Source organism: Carcharhinus amblyrhynchos, chromosome 23, assembly GCF_965287045.1.
Source record: "Carcharhinus amblyrhynchos chromosome 23, sCarAmb.v2.hapA, whole genome shotgun sequence".
In the NCBI taxonomy this organism is placed as follows: domain Eukaryota; kingdom Metazoa; phylum Chordata; class Chondrichthyes; order Carcharhiniformes; family Carcharhinidae; genus Carcharhinus; species Carcharhinus amblyrhynchos.
Window position 1 is genome coordinate 43,822,584 of NC_137346.1, and position 21,240 is coordinate 43,843,823.

Consider the following 21,240-nt stretch of genomic DNA (forward strand, 5'->3'; position numbering starts at 1 on the left):
ATTAATAAAATACATAGGAGCCTAAACTTTATTTATAAAGTAAGAAGTCACAGAACACCAAGTTAAAGTCCAACAAGCTTATTTGGAATCGTAAGCTTTTGGAGCACTTCTCCTTCATCAGGACTCACATAATGAAGGAGCAATGCTCGTGATTCCAAATAAACCTGTGGACTTTAACTTAGTGTTATGAGATTTCTTACTGTGCCCACTCCAGTCCAACGCCGGCATCTCCACATCATTTATAAATAAAGGCAGAGTACAAAATTCAGGAACTCCAGTTGGAACAGTGTCCTATTCTGATGTCATACTTTAGGGAGAATGTAAAGTCTTTGGAGAGAAGCAGGAAAGGTTTATGAGAATGGGATAAGGAATTGTAGTTATGTGGACAGGCTGGAAAAGCTGGAGGTTTTCTCCTGAGGATGGTTTAGGAGATTTGCCTGAAGCGTTTAAAATAATGAAACCGTTCAATTCAGTAAATAAAGTTTCCAGTGGCCATAGGATTGGTAACAAGAGGGCAAAGATTTATAGAGTTATAGAGGTTCACAGCATGGAAATAGGCCCTTTAGCCCAACTTGTCCATGCCGTCCTTTTTTATTAAAACCCTAAATTGGTTCCAATTGCCCGCGTTTGGCCCACGTCTCTCTGTACCCATCTTACCCATGTCACTGTTTTAAAAGCCAAAATTGTACCCGGCTCTACTACTATCTCTGGCAGCTTGTTCCAGACACTCACCAACCTTTGCGTGAAAAAATTGCCCCTCTGGACCCTTTTGTAGCTCTCCCCTCTCACCTTAAACCTATGCCCTCTAGTTTCAGACTCCCCTACCTTTGGGAAAAGATATTGACTATCTAGCTGATTTATGCCCCACATTATTTAATAAACCTCTATAAGATCACCCCTCTGCCTTCTGTGCTCCAGAGAAAAAAGTCTATCCAGCTTTTCCTTATAATTCAAACCATCAAGCCCTGTCAAGTCCCGGTGGCACGGTAGTAAATCTCTTCTGCACTCTTTCTAGATTAATAATATCCTTTCTATAATAACGTGACTAGAACTGTACACAATATTCCAAGTGTGGCCTTATCAATGTCTTGTACAACTTCAATAAGACATCCCAACTCCTGTATTCAATGTTCTGACCAATGAAACCAAGCATACAAATGCCTTCTTCACCACCCTGTCCACCTATGACTCCACTTTCAAGGAGCTATGAACCTGTACCCCGAGAAATCTTTGTTCTGTAACTCTCCCTAATGCCCTACCATTAACTGAGCTCAATTTACCATAATGCATCATCTCATATTTATCTAAATTAAACTCCATCTGCCATTTGTCAGTCCACTGGTCCAACTGATCAAAATAGCACCGCAATCTGAGATAACTTTCTTCATTGTCCACTATGCCACCAATCTTGGTATCATCTGCAAACTCACAAACCATGCCTCCTATATTCTCTTCCAAATCATTAATAAAAGTGACAAATAACAGTGCACCCATAATGGACCCCTGCAGCACACCGCTGGTCACAGGCCACCAGTTTGAAACACAGCCCTCTACAACCACCCTCTGGCTTCTGTCATCACGACGATTTTGTATCCATCAGCTACCTCACCATGGATCCCGTGAGATTTAATCTTATGCAACAATCTACCATGCGGTACCTTGTCAAAGGCCTTGCTAAAGTCCACGTAGACACTATCAACTGCACTGTCCTCATCTACCTTCTTGGTTATCCCTTCAAAAAACTCAAACAAATTTGTGAGACACAATTTTCCATTCACAAAGCTATGCTGACTGTCCCCAATTAGTCCTTGTGTCTTTAAATGCCTATAAATCCTTTAGATTTGAGAGATTTCGAGATCTCTCAAAATAGCTTCCAACAACTTACCCACCACAGATTGATTTAAAGTGATTGGCAAAAGAAATTGGGTGACATGTGGAAAATTTATTTTATATGATGACTAGTTAGCGCTTGGAATGCACTGACTGATTAGGCAGGCAGGTATGGATTCAATAATAGTCTTCAAAGGGAAATTATATAAATGTTTGTAGAAAAAGATTGCAGAGATATGCAGAAAGAGGAGGAAAGTGGACTAGCTAGATTGCTCTTTGAGAGTTTCTGCACAGGCGCTACAGAGTCAATGTCCACTTTCTATGCTACAAGATTCTATGACATAAATGCAAGCTGTTGAATTCTCCCATATAAATGTTCCATACAGACAATTTAAATTTTAGCTGTTTCCTGCACCCATTAGTGTGTGTTGAGCTTAATTTTGTTCTTGTTCCTTCATTGTGCACAGTTTGAAGACTTAGGGTATTCTAGCTCTACCTTAGCATGTCGATTATTTTCTTTCTAACAGGACCCAACCTCACAAAATTACATTTTACTGACCAACGCCATTGACTTTTCCTGTACTGTTTTATTGTCTCACAAGGGTGGGCTGCCGATTTATTGCTAACAAATGACATTTGTGGCTAGCTAGTTGCAGTGGGCTGAAATCCACTGGGATTCAGAATGTCCTCCCAATCTGATTGAATGCAGGAATCACAGAGTAGAAATTAAGATGGCAGTCTTTCTCTTCCCTGTGCCAAAAGTGAAAGAGAAATGCATTAAAAGTGTGCAATCAATCTTCCCCTATTTTATCAAAGCGAGCACTCTAGTTCAATCACTGCAGTTTCTTTTCCTATCCCTTTCTGAGATTCATGTTCCCTAAGTGTCACAATTGACAAGATGACAAAACGTGGATGTCTTCCCAGGTCTTTATCAATAACTATACATATCTACATATAAAATCAATAATGATAAGGGCAGCACGGTGACACAGTGGTTAGCACTGCCTCACAGCTCCAGGGACCTTGGTTCACTTCCCAGCTCGGGTCACTGTCTCTGTGGAGTTTGCATGTTAAAGTTTTAAACTTTTATTTATTAGTCACAAGTAGGCTTACATTCACACTGTAATGAAATAACTGTGAAAATCCCCTAGTCTCCACACTCCGGCGCCTGTTCTCTCCACTTGTCTGCATGGGTTTTCTCCCACAGTCCAAAGATGTGCAGGTTAGGTGGACTGACCGTACTAAATTGCTCCTCAGTGTACTGGGATGCACAGGCTAGCAGGATTAGCGAGGTAAATGTATGGGGCTACAGGAGTAGGGCCTATGTGGGATTGTGGTCAGTGAAGACTCGATGGGCCGAATGGCCTCTTTCTGCACTGTAAGGGTTCTTTCTATAACTACAATTAATCCCCGTTCAACACTGCTTCACTTTAACATCAGCAAGTTAATGAGGCTGTAATCCCATTTAACATCGCAAGATTCATTTTAACGTAATTCCTGCCGTTCTCTGATGGACCCTTTTGCAACTAACACTCCAAGTTGCAGCATCTCCTGCTCCCAAACTCACCCTCGCGGCTGCCAATTCTCCAACTCGCAGTCTCCCCTATTCCCCAACCCCAGCCTCTCACCATCAACCTGCCCACCAGTGTTCTCTGCTGCACCCTGACCTACCCTCTCACATCTTGCTGAACCTCCCACTCCCTGATGTTCCTCCTTGCTGTTTCATTCTCCTGTACCCTCGCTAAGAGTGAGAACCCTGGAGATGAGCAGCGGGAGATAGGAGGAGCAGCTTCGACTTGCAGGAGAGGAGGCGAGTTCTCTTCAAGTGGGTTTGTGACCAGTTTCAACCCCTTTTGATCAGAGTTCTGCTGGTTATAGATCCCTGATCCCCACAATAAGACCATCAGACATAGGGCCACTCGGTCCATGGAGTCTGCCCTGCCATTCAATCATGGCTGATATTTTTTCTCATCCCCGTTCTCCTGCCTTTTCCGCATAATCCCTGATCCCCTTATTAATTAAGAACCTATCTATCTCTGTCTTAAACCCACTCAATGACCTGATCTCCACAGCCTTCTACAGCAAAGAGTTCCACAGATTCACCACTCTCTGGCTGAAGAAATTCTTCCTCATTTCTGCTTTAAAGGATTGTCCTTTTAGGCTCTAGTGCCTTTTGGCTCTAGTTTTTCCTACTAATGGAAACACCCTCTCCACATCCACTCTATCCAGGCCTCGCAGTATCCTGCAAGTTTCAACAAGATCCCCCCTCATCCTTCTAAACTCCCAATGAAAAGAGACCCAGAGTCCTCATACGACAAGCTCTTCATTCCAGGGGTCATTCTTGTGAACCTCCTCTGAGGCCTTTTCCAAAGCCAGAACATCCTTCCTTACCTATAGGGCACAAAACAGTCTCCTATGCAGCATCTTGTCAAAGGCTTTTTGGAAATCTAAATAAATCACAACCATTGGCTCTCCTTTATCTAACTTCCTTGTTACCTTCTTAAAGAACTCTAACAGATTTGTCAGACGTGACCTCTCCTTGATGAAGCCATGCTGACTCAGTCCTAATTTATCATGCACTTCCAAGTACTCTGCGATCTCATCTTGAATAATGGACTCTAAAATCTTGCCAATGACTGAAGTCAGGCTAACTGGCCTATAATTTCCATCCACTGTGTTTACAGGAGCGGAGGAGGGTCCACTGTGTTTACAGGAGCAGAGGAGAGTCTTGTCCCAGCCTAGTGCTGACTAAATTGTACCATTGTTATTAAGTTAAACAGATAACAAGAAATCGCAAAAGTAATAATGGGAGTTATGTACAGGCCCCCTAGCAGTAGTCAGGATGTGGGGCAGAGAAAATAAACCAGGAGATAGAAAAGGCATATAAAAAAGGCAATATTACAATAATCATGGGGGCTTCAATACGCAGGTGGAATGGGGAAATCAGGAAATCAGGTAGGTAGAGGATCCCGAGAAAAGGAATTTGTGGAATGTCTAAGAGATGATTTTTCGGATCAGTTTGTGACAGAACCTATTCTCCAGTGCTGTAAACACGGTGAGCAGGGAGTTGCTTACTCTGTCTCTGTCCGAGCTAGGGAATTGGGGGCACCTCGCGGAGGCTTTAAAACTCCAGGCAGGAGAGGAAAGGAGATTTCTGATCAAAAAGAAGCGAAGCTGATCACAAGTCCACTTGCAGAGAAATTATCAGCTTCGACTTGAAGCTGTTCCCCCCGCCTGTCATATCCAGGGCCCGTGTTCACAGCAAGGGTTTAGGAGAGGGAAGTGGAGAGCAGGTGAGTTGGGGAGCAGGAGATGATCAGTAAGAGGGTCATGTAGGGAAGGGCAGAGGCTGCATTCCAGAGGGTAGGGGAATCAGAAGGTCAGCAAGAAGAGTCTGCAGCAACCAGGAGGATGAGGAGAGCGGAATGTGTGGTGAGCAGGATCAGCAGTGAGTGGGAGATACTGAGGGGGTATTCTTCGACCTCCCCGCAGCATGTTTTTATGGTGGGAGGCAGCACACCACTTGCTGGTAGCAGAATCTTCTGATCCTGCCGTTATCTCTGGGATTTGATAAAGAAGGGTAGGAGAAACTATGAAGCTGGACTAGTGCTTAATATAAAAAAGGATAGCAAGAGTTTTTATAAATATATAAAAAGGAAGAGGCTGGCTAGGGTGAACGTTGGACCCTTAGAGGATGAGAGGGGGGACTTAGTGGTAGGAGATGGGGAAATGGCTGAGGTCTTGAATAACTTTTTTGTTTCGGTCTTCACGGAGGAGGACGTGAATAATTTGCCGGGTGTTAGTGATGGAAAGGTGGTAGGACTGGAGGGTCTCAATGACATTATTGTTACTAGAGAGGCGGTGCTCGACAGACTGGAGGGACTGATTGTGGACAAGTCCCCAGGACCGGATGGAATGCATCCGAGGGTTCTGAAAGAAATGGCGGAGGTGATCGTGGATGCCTTAGTGGTTATTTTCCAGATGTCGCTGGATTCTGGGGAAGTGCCAGAAGATTGGAAAACGGCTAATGTCACGCCGTTGTTTAAGAAGGGTGCCAGGCAAAAGGCAGGGAATTATAGGCCTGTTAGTTTAACGTCTGTTGTAGGTAAAGTGTTAGGATCCGTCATCAAGGAGGAAATAGCGAGGCATCTTGAGGGGAATTACTTGATAGAGCAGACGCAGCACGGTTTCGTTAAGGGGAAGTCGTGTCTGACAAATTTATTGGAGTTCTAAGAGGATGTGTCTAGGGCGGTGGATAGAGGAGAGCCGGTGGATGTGGTCTTTCTTGATTTTCAGAAGGTGTTTGACAAGGTACCTCACAAGAGGTTATTGCAGAAGGGGGCATGGAGTTGGGGGTAGGGTGTTAGCGTGGATAGAGGATTGGTTGTCAAATAGGAGACAGAGAGTGGGGGTTAATGGGTGCTATTCGGATTGACGGTTGGTGACTAGTGGAGTGCCCCAGGGGTCGGTGCTGGGGCCTCAGCTATTTACCATTTATATAGATGATCTGGAGGAGGGAACGGAGTGTATGGTGTCGAAATTTGCTGATGACACCAAGATTGGTGGAAAGGCAAATTGTGCGGAGGGTGTGGAGAGTCTGCAGAAGGATCTAGATAGGCTGGGCAAGTGGGCCAGGAAATGACAAATGGAATTTAATGTTGGCAAGTGCGAGATGGTCCACTTTGGTAGGAATAATGGTAGGAAGGACTATTACTTACGGGGCAAAAAACTGCAGCGTGCGACGGTGCAGAGGGACCTCGGGGTCCTTGTGCATGAGTTGCAAAAACCCAGCCTGCAGGTGCAGCAGGTGGTCAGGAAGGCGAATGGGATGCTGGCCTTCATAGCGAGGGGGATTGAATATAAAAGTAGGGAGGTCTTGCTGCGGCTGGATAGGGCATTGGTGAGGCCGCAGCTGGAGTACTGTGTGCAGTTTTGGTCACCGTACTTACGCAAGGATATTTTGGCCTTGGAGGGAGTGCAGAGGAGGTTTACTAGGCTGATACCGGAGTTGAGGGGGTTGAGCTATGAGGAGAGGCTGAATAAACTAGGCTTGTACTCGTTAGAGTTTAGAAGAATGAGGGGAGATCTCATTGAGACGTATAAGATGATGAATGGGATGGATAGGATAGAGGTGGAGAGGCTCTTCCCGCTCAGAAAGGACAGTAGGACTAGGGGGCACAGCCTCAAGATAAAGGGGGGCGGTTTAGAACGGAGTTGAGGAGGAACTTCTTCACTCAAAGGGTGGTGAACCTCTGGAATTCTCTGCCCGTTGAGATGGTGGAGGTTGCCTCGCTAAATATTTTTAAGACGCGGGTTGATAGGTTTTTGATAAGCGAGGGGATTAAGGGTTATGGGGAGAGGGCGGGAATGTGGAACTGAGCCACGACAGATTAGCCATTTCTTATGTTCTTATTTCCCACTGACTCCCCATGCCATCAGGAAACCAGCAGTGGAGGGTGCCACTGGCAGGATCACGAACAGCAGGAGAATTCTGGCCACTCTAAGTTGAAATTTCTTTTATATTTGTAAGTTCACTTTAAAAGTTATTTCATTTATCAATGGACAAATTTAATAATATAGCAATGACTGACTCCCGACGAGGAAGATTTTACTGGACCTAACTACAATGTTTACATTGGTTTTAATTAAATAATGTGATTTGTTTAAAGTTGTTTCACATAAAGCCACGATTTTCAGGAATGCAATTACAAGTGATGATATAATAAACTCTGTAACTGGGGTGGGGGGGGAGGTGTTGGGTGGTACATTCAGCGCTGGTTGGGACTTTCCTTACTCTCCTTTAAAAAACTAACTGCTATTGTTTTACATGAGATCAAGAAGTTGGCAGGTTGGGTCTTAAGAACAAGCGTCTATCCTGTCACCCCTGTGGGTAGTTCAGTGAATGAAATACTCTTTGTAAGCAGCTGTAAGTACTCGCCTGTTTTACGCTTTCGAGTCTTGATGTCGATTACCACAGCTTGAATCTTCTCTGTAAAATGCTTCAGGACTATTACATCATGTGATTCATTTGCGTTGTCTATGTAAACAGTATGAGTGCCTCTGCATAACACCTGCATAAGAACAACAGGTTGGATTTTAAAAACTATACAGGCACAGAATAAAAGGTAGTGCTAACACAATGTTCAGTTCCCTTTAATAAGCAATGCCATTTTATTTGGCTGCAGAGTTCAACAGACCCACACATCTGACAAAATCTCATGTAGCAGGAGACAACTTTCAACTTGACTGGCTTTTGGCTCGTTACTCAAACCTAACTATAAACTTCCATTATTCATCTAAAAGTATTTGAATCAAAACTTGATATCAGGGCCAGGATTCTCTGATATCATTCACTCTGCCAAAGACCTCCGCCAAAACTCCATTCACTGCATCAGGTCTGGAGAATCCCACCTGCGGGCGAGGTCAGAGAATATCCGGCCAATATGTTTCTTTTTAAATTCATTCAGGGGACATGGGCATCAGTGGCTGTCTCGTATTTCTTACGCATCCCTAGTTGCCCTTGAGAAGGCAGTAGTGAGCCTCCTTCTTGAATTGCTGCAGTCCACGTGCTATGGGTTGACCCACAATGCCATTAGGGGGGGGGAATTCCAGGATTTTGACCCAGCTTCTGTGAAGGAATGGCGATACATTTCCAAGTCAGGATTGTGAGTTGTTTGGAGGGGAACTTGCAGGTGATGGTGTTCCCATGTATCTGCTGCTCTTGTCCTTCTAGGTGGAAGTGGTTGTGGTTTTGGAAGGTGCTGTTTAAGGATATTTGGTGAATTGCTGCAGTGCATCTTGTAGATAGTGCACACTGCTACTACTGAGCATCAACGGTGGAGGGAGTGGATGCTTGTAGATGTGATGCCAAACAAATCGGGCTGCTTTGTCCTGGATAGTGTCAAGCTTCTTAAGTGCTGTTGGAGCTATGTATATGGGCAGTACGGTAGCACAGTGGTTAGCTGCTGTTTCACAATGCCAGGGACCCAGGTTCGATTCCTGGCTAGGGTCACTGTCTGTGTGCAGGTTGCACATTCTCCCATGTCTGTGTGGGTTTCCTCCAGGTGCTCAGGTTTCCTCCCACATTCTGAAAGATGTGCTATTAGGTGCATTGACCCGAATGGGCACCAGACTGTGGTGACTAGAGGAATTTCACAGTAACTTCATTGCAGTGTTAATGTAAGCCTTACTTGTGACAAATAAATAAACTTTACTTTTACTTTATGTTTGAAGTAGCTGGGTTGACATGTTATCAAATGACTCTTCTATCACTGGATTTGAACAGCTAGGATTGAATAAACCTGATGACCAGGTTAGAGTAATAGACAAGGGAAACCAGCAAGCATTCTAAGCAAAACTTGTTTATTTACCTGTAGGACTTCTGATTTGCAACAGTGGACCTAACTAGCTCCACTGCTTCACAACCACTCTGTTTACAGTTACTGACATATAAAAGGAAATAACACATTGAAAAACCTGAAGCTAGCATTTGAATACACAAGGTTGGAATAATGGTGTGTAAACTGAAAACCATTTATTAATGATAACTCCAAATGTCTGACGATCTATTTCTGTATTATTCAATACTGATTAGTTTCTGATGTCTATCAAATTAAACAATTGGTAAAATATCCTGAAAATTATTTGGAAGGCATATTTATCTAGCTCTATACTATTACTAAGGAGGAGTTGATGCAATCCACCTGGTAATTATTTGCTCACTACAAAAATCATTCATTCAACTCATTGCTCCTTCATCTATTCCAATACCATTTATAACCCTTTAATAAGGTGACACTGCACAGGCACTGCCTCAACGACCACATAAAAATGCTTAGTTACCTCTGGAAATCCCACCAGGACCAGCAGCGTGAAGATGTTGGTGCGTTTCAGGTGGAACGGCAGCTCCTCAATGCAGCGCTCTGTGAAGGCGGCAATCACTTTCTGCCACTGCAGGCTAGAGTTCAGGTCCCTGAGGATGTCTGCCACGGAAGATGCCCAGTCCAAGCTAATCCTGCTTCAATCAAGAGAAAAAACATAGTGACAGGGCACTCGTCTGTTCAAGAAATACAGACAAGAGGTTTTGTATTATCCCGCTACATTTGGAGTTTTCTGGACAGGGTTCAAGAATTTAATAACTTGTATTGAACATGAAATATACACTGAGCTTAAAAAAAAACACATTTCTATCGCGCCTTCCACAGCCTCAGGATGTCCTCAAGTCCTTTACAGTTAACATAGAACATTACAGCGCTGTACAGGCCCTTCAGCCCTTGATGTTGCACTGACCAGTGGAACCAATCTAATGACCCTCTAACCTAAACTATTCCAATGTTATCCACATGCCTATCCACTGACCATTTGAATGCCCTTAAAGTTGGCGAGTCCACAACTGCTGCAGGCAGGGCATTCCACACCCTTACTACCCTCTGAGTAAAGAACCTACCTCTGACATCCGTCCTATAATTACCACCCCTCAATTTAAAGCTATGTCCCCTTGTGTTAGCCATCACGAGGAAAAAGGCTCTCACTGTCCACCCTATCTAATCCTCTGATCATCTTGTATGCCTCAATTAAGTCACCTCTTAACCTTCTTCTCTCTAACGAAAACAACAAAACATTTTTAAAGTCTAAGTGCTTTCCGTAATGTAGGAATCTCGGCAGCCTATTTTCACACAGCAAGATCCAACATTCAAGAAAAACAACTAGATAATCTCAGCGCTGTTGATTATTGGATTTACATATCGGCTGAGGCACTGGGGGAACTCCCTAACTCTGATCCGAATAGTGCCATGGGATTTTTTATGGACACCTAAAAGGGCAGGTTGGGTCTCAGTTTGTCTTACCGTTCAACAGACTTCACTTCAGGCAGTGCAGCACTCTTTTGGTACTGCACTAGGAGCCGAGATTTTGTGGTCAGGCCTCTGAAGTGTGGTTTAAACCCACAACCTTTGGACCCTGAAGTGTGAATGCTGCCCCCGAGCCAAAGCTGACACTTACACAGCAAAAGGGTTAACTAAAAACAGTACTTTTTACTCGCTTTCCAGCAAACTATATATAATAGTTTTGTTTTAAGCTTTGCACCACCTAAAAAGAAATAATTTTTTTAAACTTTACCAGTCCAAGCACACTGCTCCAAGGCTGAACAAAACCTGTGCCGTCATCCAGCCCGGATGCTTCAGGTTGCCTTCTGCTGTGCTAAGTAATGTCCAAGATGCAAAAAGGACGTCCTTTACTGCTTCATCAGCTTCTGCTGGAGAGATTCTCAAAAGCAATTGCCCAAGCAGCCCCAGTGTCAAGTGATAGGTTTCAATCAGCTGCCCTGGATTCTGCATCGCCACTCGAAACAGGAGCTTCAGTACCTGCCTCAGGTTCGGTAGGCACATGGTTGAATCCTGTGGGATTGAGGATAGCTTCAGAAGTCTACAAATAAATTGGTTCTAAACATATATTGTGATAGTTACTCAAAATAGTCACTTTGCTACTGCAAATAACAACGGTGCATTTCCCAGTATCAGAAGGCTTGAGTTATTTGGAAAGGCTAACAAACCTTGCTTCCTTTTTTAGCCTGAGGTGGTGGTGAGTCGGTGGTGATCTATAGAGGTACACAAGTACTAAAAGGAATGGGAAAAGGGTGGTGGGGGTCTGGAACTCATTGCCTGAAAGGGTGGTTGAGGCAGAGACCCTCATAACTTTTAACAAGTCTTTAGATGCACACTTGCAACGTCAAGGCATACAAGGCTATGGAACAAGTGCTGGAAAATGGGATTAGAATAGTTAGATGGTTGCTTTTGACTTGCTTTGGACCTCCACGATTCTAAGTTACTCCGGATCCACAGCAATGTGGCTGATGTCTAACTGCCCTCTGAATTGGCCCAGGAAGTCAATCAGTTCAAGTGCTTTATGGAATGGGCAACAAATACTGGCTTTCCCAGTGATGCTCACATCCCAGGAAGGAGTAACTTTTTAAATCTTGTGCAATTCCAATATCAACTTCAGAAAACAAATCTTGAAATAATGTCAGGGCCACTTTATCATACCAACTCCCACAAACATAAACCAAATGGTCAAAAGGAACCAAAGTAACTTCCATTATGTATCTGTATATCTGTTGTTTTTTCAACTGTTAAACATGGGGAAACGTAAAACAATTTTGGTTCTTACATTTTTAACAGGAGGCAACATGGCAGCCAGCAGTCCCAGAATTCTCTCTTGGGAACATTCAGCAAAGACTTGGTCTTTGCTGGGGACGGACTCTTTGGTGTCAGCATGCATCTTGAAGGAGGTTTTCGATCCACGCAAGTGAACCGCAGCAGATTCCACAGCAGACTCTGACCCTGAAAATTCAAATGATTTCCAATAATACAGCACCAACAAAGGTGGTTTCAAAGTCAAGAATTGCAATCCCACCCCAACTCATCCCAGCAAGAAATGTAAAATAACCGGCTGAGGCCAATCAGTTCCCCCCACCTCTTCTGCATTGCATTTGATCATAATAAGCTGTTCCGCATCTTAACTTCTTCCCCTAACACAGCAGGGACAACGATACTTGGAAAAACAATTTTAAAAAATTCTCCTCAGGAGACTGTCGTAGTTAAACTGACTTTTGGTAACACAAGAGTCAGTAAGGAATTTAATCAGTAGCCAATATTAATTTTGATTTTTTTTTAAATATATTTGTTCGCAGGATGTGGAGGGTCACTGGCTGACCAACATTTATTGTCCATCCCTACTTGTCCTGAGAAGACTACACAATGCCTTTCTTATTTGTAGAATGAATCTGGCTCTTCATGGGTCACAACGAATAGTCTAATGCTGAGTTACCTGTTTTAAGCACCTCGGCAGCTGCTGTTGACATCTGAGCGGCAACTGATTCTGATGTATCGGTAGGCGATAGCTCTGGGATCACGTCAGACGCAGTATTAGAAGTAAAAGACGGCTGGGTTTCCCCTGATGGAGTGGGCATCACAGACAATGATGGAGTGTGCTCAGACTGTGATTCACTGAGCTGCTGTCCAGCTTTGGGTTTCTTAGTGGAAAACTCGGTGGAAGACTGCGGTGCGGACGAAGCGCTAACCAGGGAGCTGCTGGGTTTAACCTCATCTTCTGAAGCACTACTTGCGACCAGGACATTTATCTGATTTGTTGATAAAATTGCTGAGGAGCCAGTAGTAGATGAAGATACATGGTACGATGAAATTGAGTCATGGATCATACTGTCCTTACTGGTGTCAAAGTCTGAAGCATCACCTCTGCATCCAGATACATCCAGTACTTGTACGCTCTCCCATTCAATGCTGTCAATACTTGCCAAGGTGGCATCGCTTTCACTTGATTTTAACTGGAAAAAGACATAAACGCGACTCAGTGACTTATAACAAGAGCACCTTGCTTCAACGTGGTTGCAAGGAACAATTCAGGAGCAGTCAAATAAAATTTGACACTGAGGTATTGGACCAGGTGACCAAAAGTGGTCAAACAGGTAGGTTTCAAAGAGCGTTTTAAAGAAGAAAGTCGTCAAGAGGTTAAGGAAGGAAAGAGTTTAGGAAGGGTTTACTGAAGATACAGCTGTCAATTGTGCAGCAAAGAAAACTGGTGATGCACAAGAAGTTAAAATGAAAAACTGCATTGTAAAACATTGTTAAACTTAGAAAATAACATGGGCGCACATACATACACCACATGAAGGCCTATGCTGGAGTGAAACTAAGTGCCAAATTACAAGTTTCATTTTTCACAGCCAGAAACTAAGTTTTATATAAACCAACTGGTATTTATATAGCCCCATAATAAGCCACAATCAGACTTTAGAAATTCTAATGAAGTTGAAACTAGCTATACATCAAAACGAGTTCTGCAATTACCCCTCAAATGGACTAAATTCCTTTACCAACTTTATAATGACCGAATTGCCAAACTACAAGACTTCTACAAAGTCAGGTGAAACTTATTCCAAAGAAGTCATTGACTTAGACCAGCGATATTCACTATCTCTTGCAATTTCTTTCCTGTGGCCCCCTCGATGATCCACTTCCTCAACACTTCCCGTCCTGACCATCTCACTTACAGCCCATCTTGTACCCTTTTGTTCACTTCCTCCCTCTTGATCTTTCCCTCTGAAGCTCACACTTCCTCCTCAGGATAGGGTGGGGCGAGTGGGAGAGGTAGAGGCAGGTGGGAATGCAGTAGAAAAAGGTGGTAAGATATTAAGGGCTGCAAAGCGGATTTTTGGACCATTTAGATTTAAGGCAGCCAAAAGATTTTAAATGCAAGATTTACAAGTTAGGAATTTTATTACACCCTTATTAAACGATTTCTTTTGGTAAAATGATATTCATAGGAACATAGTAATTAGGTGCAAGCGTAGCCAATTCAACCCTTCGAGCTCGCTTTGCCATTCTATATGATCATGGCTGATCTTCATCTAATCCTAATTTCACTTCCTTGACTTTTCCCCATACCTCTTTATTCTGCTTTTGATCAAATATTTATCTATCTTTTGAATCCATTGATTAATTCTGCATCCACTGCACTCTGGGGCAGTGAGTTCCATAGATTCACAACCCTCTGTGAGAAATAGCTTCTCCTCATTTGTCTTGAACCTTCCCCTTCTTACTCTACAACTATGACCTCTTGTCTTAGGCTGTCCTGGAAGGGGGAACATTTGGTTAACATTTACTCCATCAATCCCATTGAGTTATTTATATACCTCAAACAAATTCCCCCTCATTCTTCTGGACTCCAGCAAGTACAAACCCAAGCTACTCAACCACTCCTTCAAACCTGGAATCAATCTAGTGTACTCTTCTGAACCACCTTCAGTGCCACCACATCCTCCCTCAAAGAAGGTGATCAAATCTGAACACAATACTCCAAATGTGGTTTCATCAATGCCTTATACAATTGTAACAGTACTTCTCCACTTTTATAGTCCAGACCCTTTGCAATAAATGCTAAGATTCCATTTGCCTTCCCTATAACATTCTGCACCTGCTTTCTGAGACTCATGCACAAGGACACCCAGATCCCTCTGTGCAAATGCCTTTTGAATCTGTTTCCCACTGAGATACTAATTTGCCGTTTTGTTTAGCCTATTTTTAGCATACCATATTATTTAGGACACATTAGGAGTGCTAAACAAAGGATAGCTGCAAAGTAATTAGAGAGAGATTATAAATAATTGACATAAATATATGTCAAAGTTGTCCAAAGTTTAAGAAATGAACTGCCACAATGACAGTCAGAAAACAAAGTGACAGTGTATTAGGAAGAGTACAGAAGTTATGCTCAATGTACATCAAATCTCAGTTATACCACACTTGGCAAACAGTGTATCGTCTCTAACCTTTGTGATAATTTTTCATGTTTATGTATAAGAACATAAGAAATATAAGAACATAAGAAATAGGAGCAGGAGTAGGCCATCTAGCCCTTTGAGCCTGCCCCGCCATTCAATAAGATCATGGCTGATCTGTTGTGGCTCAGTTCCACTTTCCCGCCCTCTCCCCATAACCCTTAATCCCCTCTCTTATCAAGAACCCATCAACCCGCTTCTTAAAAATATTTAGCGAGGCAGCCTCCACCACTTCAACGGGCAGAGAATTCCAGAGATTCACCACCCTTTGAGTGAAGAAGTTCCTCCTCAACTCCGTTCTAAACCGCCTCCCCTTTATCTTGAGGCTGTGCCCCCTAGTCCTACTGTCTTTTTTGAGCGGGAAGAGTCTCTCCACCTCTATCCTATCCATCCCATTCATCATCTTATACGTCTCAATGAGATCTCCCCTCATTCTTCTAAACTCTAATGAGTACAAGCCTAGTTTATTCAGCCTCTCCTCATAGCTCAATCCCCTCAACTCCGGTATCAGCCTAGTAAACCTCCTCTGCACTCCCTCCAGGGCCAAAATATCCTTGCGCAGGTGCGGCGCCCAAAACTGCACACAGTACTCCAGCTGCGGCCTCACCAATGCCCTATACAGCTGCAGCAAGACCTCCCTACTTTTATATTCAATCCCCCTCGCTATGAAGGCCAGCATCCCATTCGCCTTCCTGACCACCTGCTGCACCTGCAAGCTGGGTTTTTGCGACTCATGCACAAGGACCCCGAGGTCCCTCTGCACCGTCGCCTGCTGCAGTTTTTCGCCACGTAAGTAATTGTCCTTCCTACCATTCTTCCTACCAAAGTGGACCACCTCACACATGCCAACATTAAATTCCATTTGCCATTTCCTGGCCCATTCGCCCAGCCTATCTAGATCCTTCTGCAGACTCTCCACACCCTCCGCACAATTTGCCTTTCCACCAGTCTTGGTGTCATCAGCAAATTTCGACACCCTGCACTCGGTTCCCTCCTCCAGATCATCTATATAAATGGTAAATAGCTGAGGCCCCAGCACCGACCCCTGGGGCACCCCACTAGTCACCAACCGCCAATCCGAATAGCACCCATTGACCCCCACTCTCTGCCTCCTATTTGACAACCAATCCTCTATCCACGCTAACACCCTACCCCCAACTCCATGTCCCCTGACCTTCTGCAATAACCTCTTGTGAGGTACCTTGTCAAACGCCTTCTGAAAATCCAGAAAGACCACATCCACCGGCTCTCCTCTATCCACTGCCCTAGACACATCCTCATAGAACTCCAGTAAATTTGTCAGACACGACTTCCCTTTAATGAAACCGTGTTGCGTCCGCCCTATCAAGCAATTCCCTTCAAGATGCCTCGCAATTTCCTCCTTAATGACGGATTCTAACATTTTACCTACCACAGACGTTAAACTAACCGGCCTATAATTCCCCGCCTTTTGCCTGGCACCCTTCTTAAACAACGGCGTAACATTAGCCGTTTTCCAATCTTCCGGCACTTCCCCGGAATCCAGCGACGTCTGGAAAATAACCACCAAGGCATCCACTATAACCTCCGCCATTTCTTTCAGAACCCTCGGATGCATTCCATCCGGTCCTGGGGACTTGTCCACAATCAGCCCCTCCAGTCTGTCGAGCACCACCTCTCTAGTAACAGTAATGTCATTAAGACCCTCCATTCCTACCACCTTTCCATCGCTAACACCCGGCAAATTATTCACGTCCTCCTCCGTGAAGACAGAAACAAAAACAAAAACAAGGTATCAAGATACCTAACTTTTTAAAGAGATAAATGACAATGCATCTGTATATTTTCAAATGTACCTGTGGCCTGATTAAACTTTTCCAATATCCCAACTGGCCTTCACTACTTTTCCAGTGAAAACTACTTAGTTAGACAGTCTATATTTCTCATTTATATTTATTCAGACTTCTTCTAACAAATCCACCCAGAGTACACAGCAGCAATGCGGTGAGTTACTCTAACCCAGAGAGTACAGAAACAAATGTTTCTGTAGAGAGTACACTCTTAAGCATGGCCCCAACATCTTCTGAGGATCCAGATAAATATTAATACTCATCACCAACACACAGTCTCTCAACAATGCAAAAGATTTAGGCCAGGTTTACCCAACCTTACCCGTGGCTAGGATTCTCTGGTTCCGCTGCCTGAATGAAGATTTGGTTATGCGCCAAATTCTTCATTGAGGGGGGTTGTTTGACATCAAAGAATTCCAGCCTTAAAATATCTTTAAATTTCCAAAATGATCACTTTTTCCTCATTGTTGAAAAAGCAGAATCAATCACCAGAATCAGCTGTGACACCTAAACCACTCAGTAATCCAAGGATTTCCTTGACCTGGTCTTTAAACATAAACGTTGCCCAACTAACACCTTAGGTGACTACCTTCTTTTGGATTTTCTCTCGACTGCTCCGAACAGCTTCCTGTGTATCGGACAAAACTGCTTTCTGGTCATCAGCAGGAGTGGATTCCTAAAGTGGAAGATAGAAGTAAGTGTCAGCTGCTACTTTATTATAAAAAGACACCATCCAAAAGATTATTTGAGAAATCCCCTAAATATTAATACACTGGTTGCAAATATTTTAGTATTTTTAAGTTGGTAAATATGATGCTTTTGATGAGCTTTAAGCTGATGAATGAAGGAGCTTTGGATCCCGAAGGGGACCGTAAGGAACTGGAGAAGTCTACATGGTCCATTGAGCCTGTTCCACCAATTAATATGGTAACGGCTAATCTTCCGCTTCACTCCATTTTCCTACCTACACTCCCCATATTTCTGGATTCCCTGAGATATCAAACATCTGTCTATCCCAGCCTTAGATGTATTCAACGACAGCACATCCAAGACCCTCTGGGGTTTTCCAAAAATTCACAATCTTTCGAGTGAAGAAATTTCTCCTTGTCCCAGTCCTAAATGATCGGCCTCTGAACGAGCATTTCGGCAACAGGTAGGTTTGGGGCAAAGATAGAGTTGGGCGATGCTTTGCAAGTGTAAATAAGTAATCTTATTGATGGTGCAGATATGCAGTAGAAGTTAATCTCAGGGTCAAATACAATACCAAAATTGTGTACAATCTGGTTAGCGTCAAACAATTGCAGGGAGAGAGATGGAGTCTGTGAAGGAGGACTGGAATTTATGGCTGTGACTGAAGACAATAGCTTCTGTCTTTCCAAAACTTAATTGGCAGAAATTTCTGTTCCACCAACACATTGGATACACAGTCTGACAGTTTAAAGACAATGGAGGAATCAGAAGAGGTGGTGCCTCAGGTAGAGGATATCGTCAGCATTTATATGGATAATGTGTGGTTTTAGATGTTGTCAAGGGGCAGCACGTAGATGAGAAACAAGAGGGGGATCAAGCATCGATCCTTGGGGAACACCAAAAGTAACGGTGCAGGGATGGGAAGGGAAACCGTTGCAGGTGACTCGCTGGCTTGGGTAAGAATGGAACCAAGCGCTGTGGGCCCAGTCAGCTGGACAGCGATGGAGAGGCATTGGACAAGAATGTCCAAAGTTGCGATAGGTGAAGGAGGATGAGGAGGGATAGTTGAGGTCCCCACAGATGGAAATCAATCACCTGAGTTGACATAAATTTCCACTTTTGCACCATTGGCGTTGGTGTAAAACCTCTCGAAAATTTTGCATTTTGTTAAGTTCATAATTAATGCTCAACAACATTGCTGACTCTAAAAAACTAAATTATATATGGTATTAAAAAATTCAGATTTTTAAAAAAATTATGAACATTTCAGCTGGTACCTTAATCTCATGTATTGATTTTGTTGTCTGTAAATGGATTAAAATAAATTGATGGAAGTCAGCGGTTTTTATATCCTGGTTTGCTGTCTGTGTAAATTCTTCTTTCTAATTGATTGCTAACCTTGCTTGATGAGATCATTTTTGCCAAGTAGAGTTAATCCTCTGGATCCGACATTAGAATCAAAATCACAATGGGGAATGCTGCAGAAATTGCTAAATCTCTGTGGTCAACTTTCTTCACGATTAAAAGCATGTGCCATCTCGTTGTTGCTGCCTGTGAAACCTGGGCCATTGTTCTTTAAATCTATCGAAAGTTACCAACAAAGCCCAGGAGATTGTGTCCATTCAGAGCTTCTATCAGACTACCTGGCATTAGCCTCCTCTTTGGAGCTGCATCAGCAAGCAACTCTCAATAGCCAGCCTATGGTTCCTTCAGCCCTGCCCATCCACCCCCAAATGTGGAGATGCAGGTGTTGGACTGGGGTAAACACAGTAAAACGTTTCACAACACCAGGTTAAAGTCCAACCAGTTTATTTGATAGTAAACTCACAAGCTTTCAGGGTTTGCCCCTTCGTCAGGTGAATTGAGAGTTCTGGCCTCAGACAGAGCATATAACAACACAGACAGTTTACAGATTACTGATTAGAATGTGAGTCTTTACAAACTTTACAGACAGCACTCTAATCAGTAATCTGTAAACTGTGCTGTTATATGCTGTGTCTGAGGCCAGAACTCTCCATTCACCTGACGAAGGGGCAAACCCCGAAAGCTTGTGAGTTTACTATCAAATAAATTGGTTGGACTTTAACCTGGTGTTGTCAGACTTCTTACTGCATCCACCTAAATTATAGACCACTTTGGCTCATCAAGTTGCATCAGCAGGATCTTTACTGAAGGAGCCCACAGTCATTCCTGTAACTAGCTTATCCATATGTGACTTTCATCAGATCAATATGGTCTAGTTTAGGACATGGGCCTCAAAAGATCAAAGGCTAGTATTTTAGTTCTGGCTTTGGACGCAAACATATCAAACTGATTTGATTATTTACATCAGATGAATCCAGGCGAGTAGAGCGAGCCGGGGCTTGCTGTTGGTTACTGGCGGTATGTTCTGTTGCAGAAAGGATTGTTTCTGTAGCGTTCGCTGAGATACCGGCTTTATCCTTGTCACTCTCAGCCGACACGTTGGACAGCAAGGAAAGCACTGCAGAGTTCTTTAGACCTAGACCAAAATAAATTCAGCAAACATTATTACTTACATTTTAAGAAAAGGAGCAAATAGTAAATAAATGCCGGAAGCATACAGGCCAGCTAGCATCTGTGCAGTCAACAAGGTGACAAATGGACATTAGGAACAAGTGTTAAGCCATTCAGTACCTCAACGTTTCACTTCCTTTAAAACCAAAGTCCTGAACCAAAAGGAAAGGCTCACCTACTTGCTTTTTCCAGGCTTGCTGTGTTTCCCAATCATTATCACACAGAATTGACAGCATTGAGACAAGCCATTTTGTCCAACAGTTCTATATGCTGGTTTTAATATTCTACACAAGCCATCTTCCACTTCATTTCATCTAACCCTATCAACATATCCTCCTATTCCTTTCTCCCTCGTGTTTTTATCCAGTTCCGACCTAAATGCATCCATGATAAATGCCTCAATTTCTTGATTTAATAACAAGTTTCACATTCTACCATAATGAAACATAGAATCCCCACCGTGCAAAAGGAGGCCATTCTGCCCATCGATTTGCTTTGATTTAATATTGTCACACGTATTAGTATACCATCGAGCCTGCACCGACAACAATCCCATGCAGGCCCTATCCCTGTAATCCCATATATTTATTCTGCCAGTCTTTCTGACACTAAGGGGCAATTTAACATGAACAATCAACCTAACCCATACATCTTTGGAGCGTGGGAGGAAACAGGAGCACCCGGAGAAAACCCACGCAGACACAGAGAGAACGTGTAAACTCCACAGTGACCCGAGGCTGGAACTAAAATCCAGTTCCAGGTGCTGTGGGGTAGCAATGCTAACCACTGTGCCACTTTTCCTGAACTCTATATTGGATTTATTAATGACAATTGCATGTTTGAGTTCTGGACTCCCTTCAGAATTGGAAATATCTGTTCAACTTGGTTATTTCTCGGTTCTTTTTCCAGCTGATCAGATTTTCTCTGCAGCAATGATGGATTGACTTTCTGCACCTTCTTCTAGGGAGCCACATACCGTTCCCATCTCCCTGATCAACTGAT

General features: G+C 43.4%; 1 protein-coding gene across 3 annotated transcripts in view; it reads right to left on the reverse strand.

The window, feature by feature from the left end:
* The window catches only part of zzef1 (zinc finger, ZZ-type with EF hand domain 1), a 242,207-nt gene that overhangs the window by 71,131 nt on the left and 149,836 nt on the right, over positions 1-21,240 (reverse strand). For 2 of the 3 annotated variants that reach the window (XM_080211009.1, XM_080211012.1), the window contains exons 37-43: positions 20,031-20,203; positions 17,603-17,689; positions 12,655-13,171; positions 11,995-12,167; positions 10,948-11,225; positions 9,673-9,847; positions 7,769-7,901 (exon numbers count right to left, since the gene is read on the reverse strand). In XM_080211009.1, coding sequence (XP_080067135.1) covers positions 7,769-7,901; positions 9,673-9,847; positions 10,948-11,225; positions 11,995-12,167; positions 12,655-13,171; positions 17,603-17,689; positions 20,031-20,203 — 1,536 coding nt within the window. The remainder of the gene's footprint in view (positions 1-7,768; positions 7,902-9,672; positions 9,848-10,947; positions 11,226-11,994; positions 12,168-12,654; positions 13,172-17,602; positions 17,690-20,030; positions 20,204-21,240) is intronic. The other variant, XM_080211011.1, reaches the window with a different exon arrangement.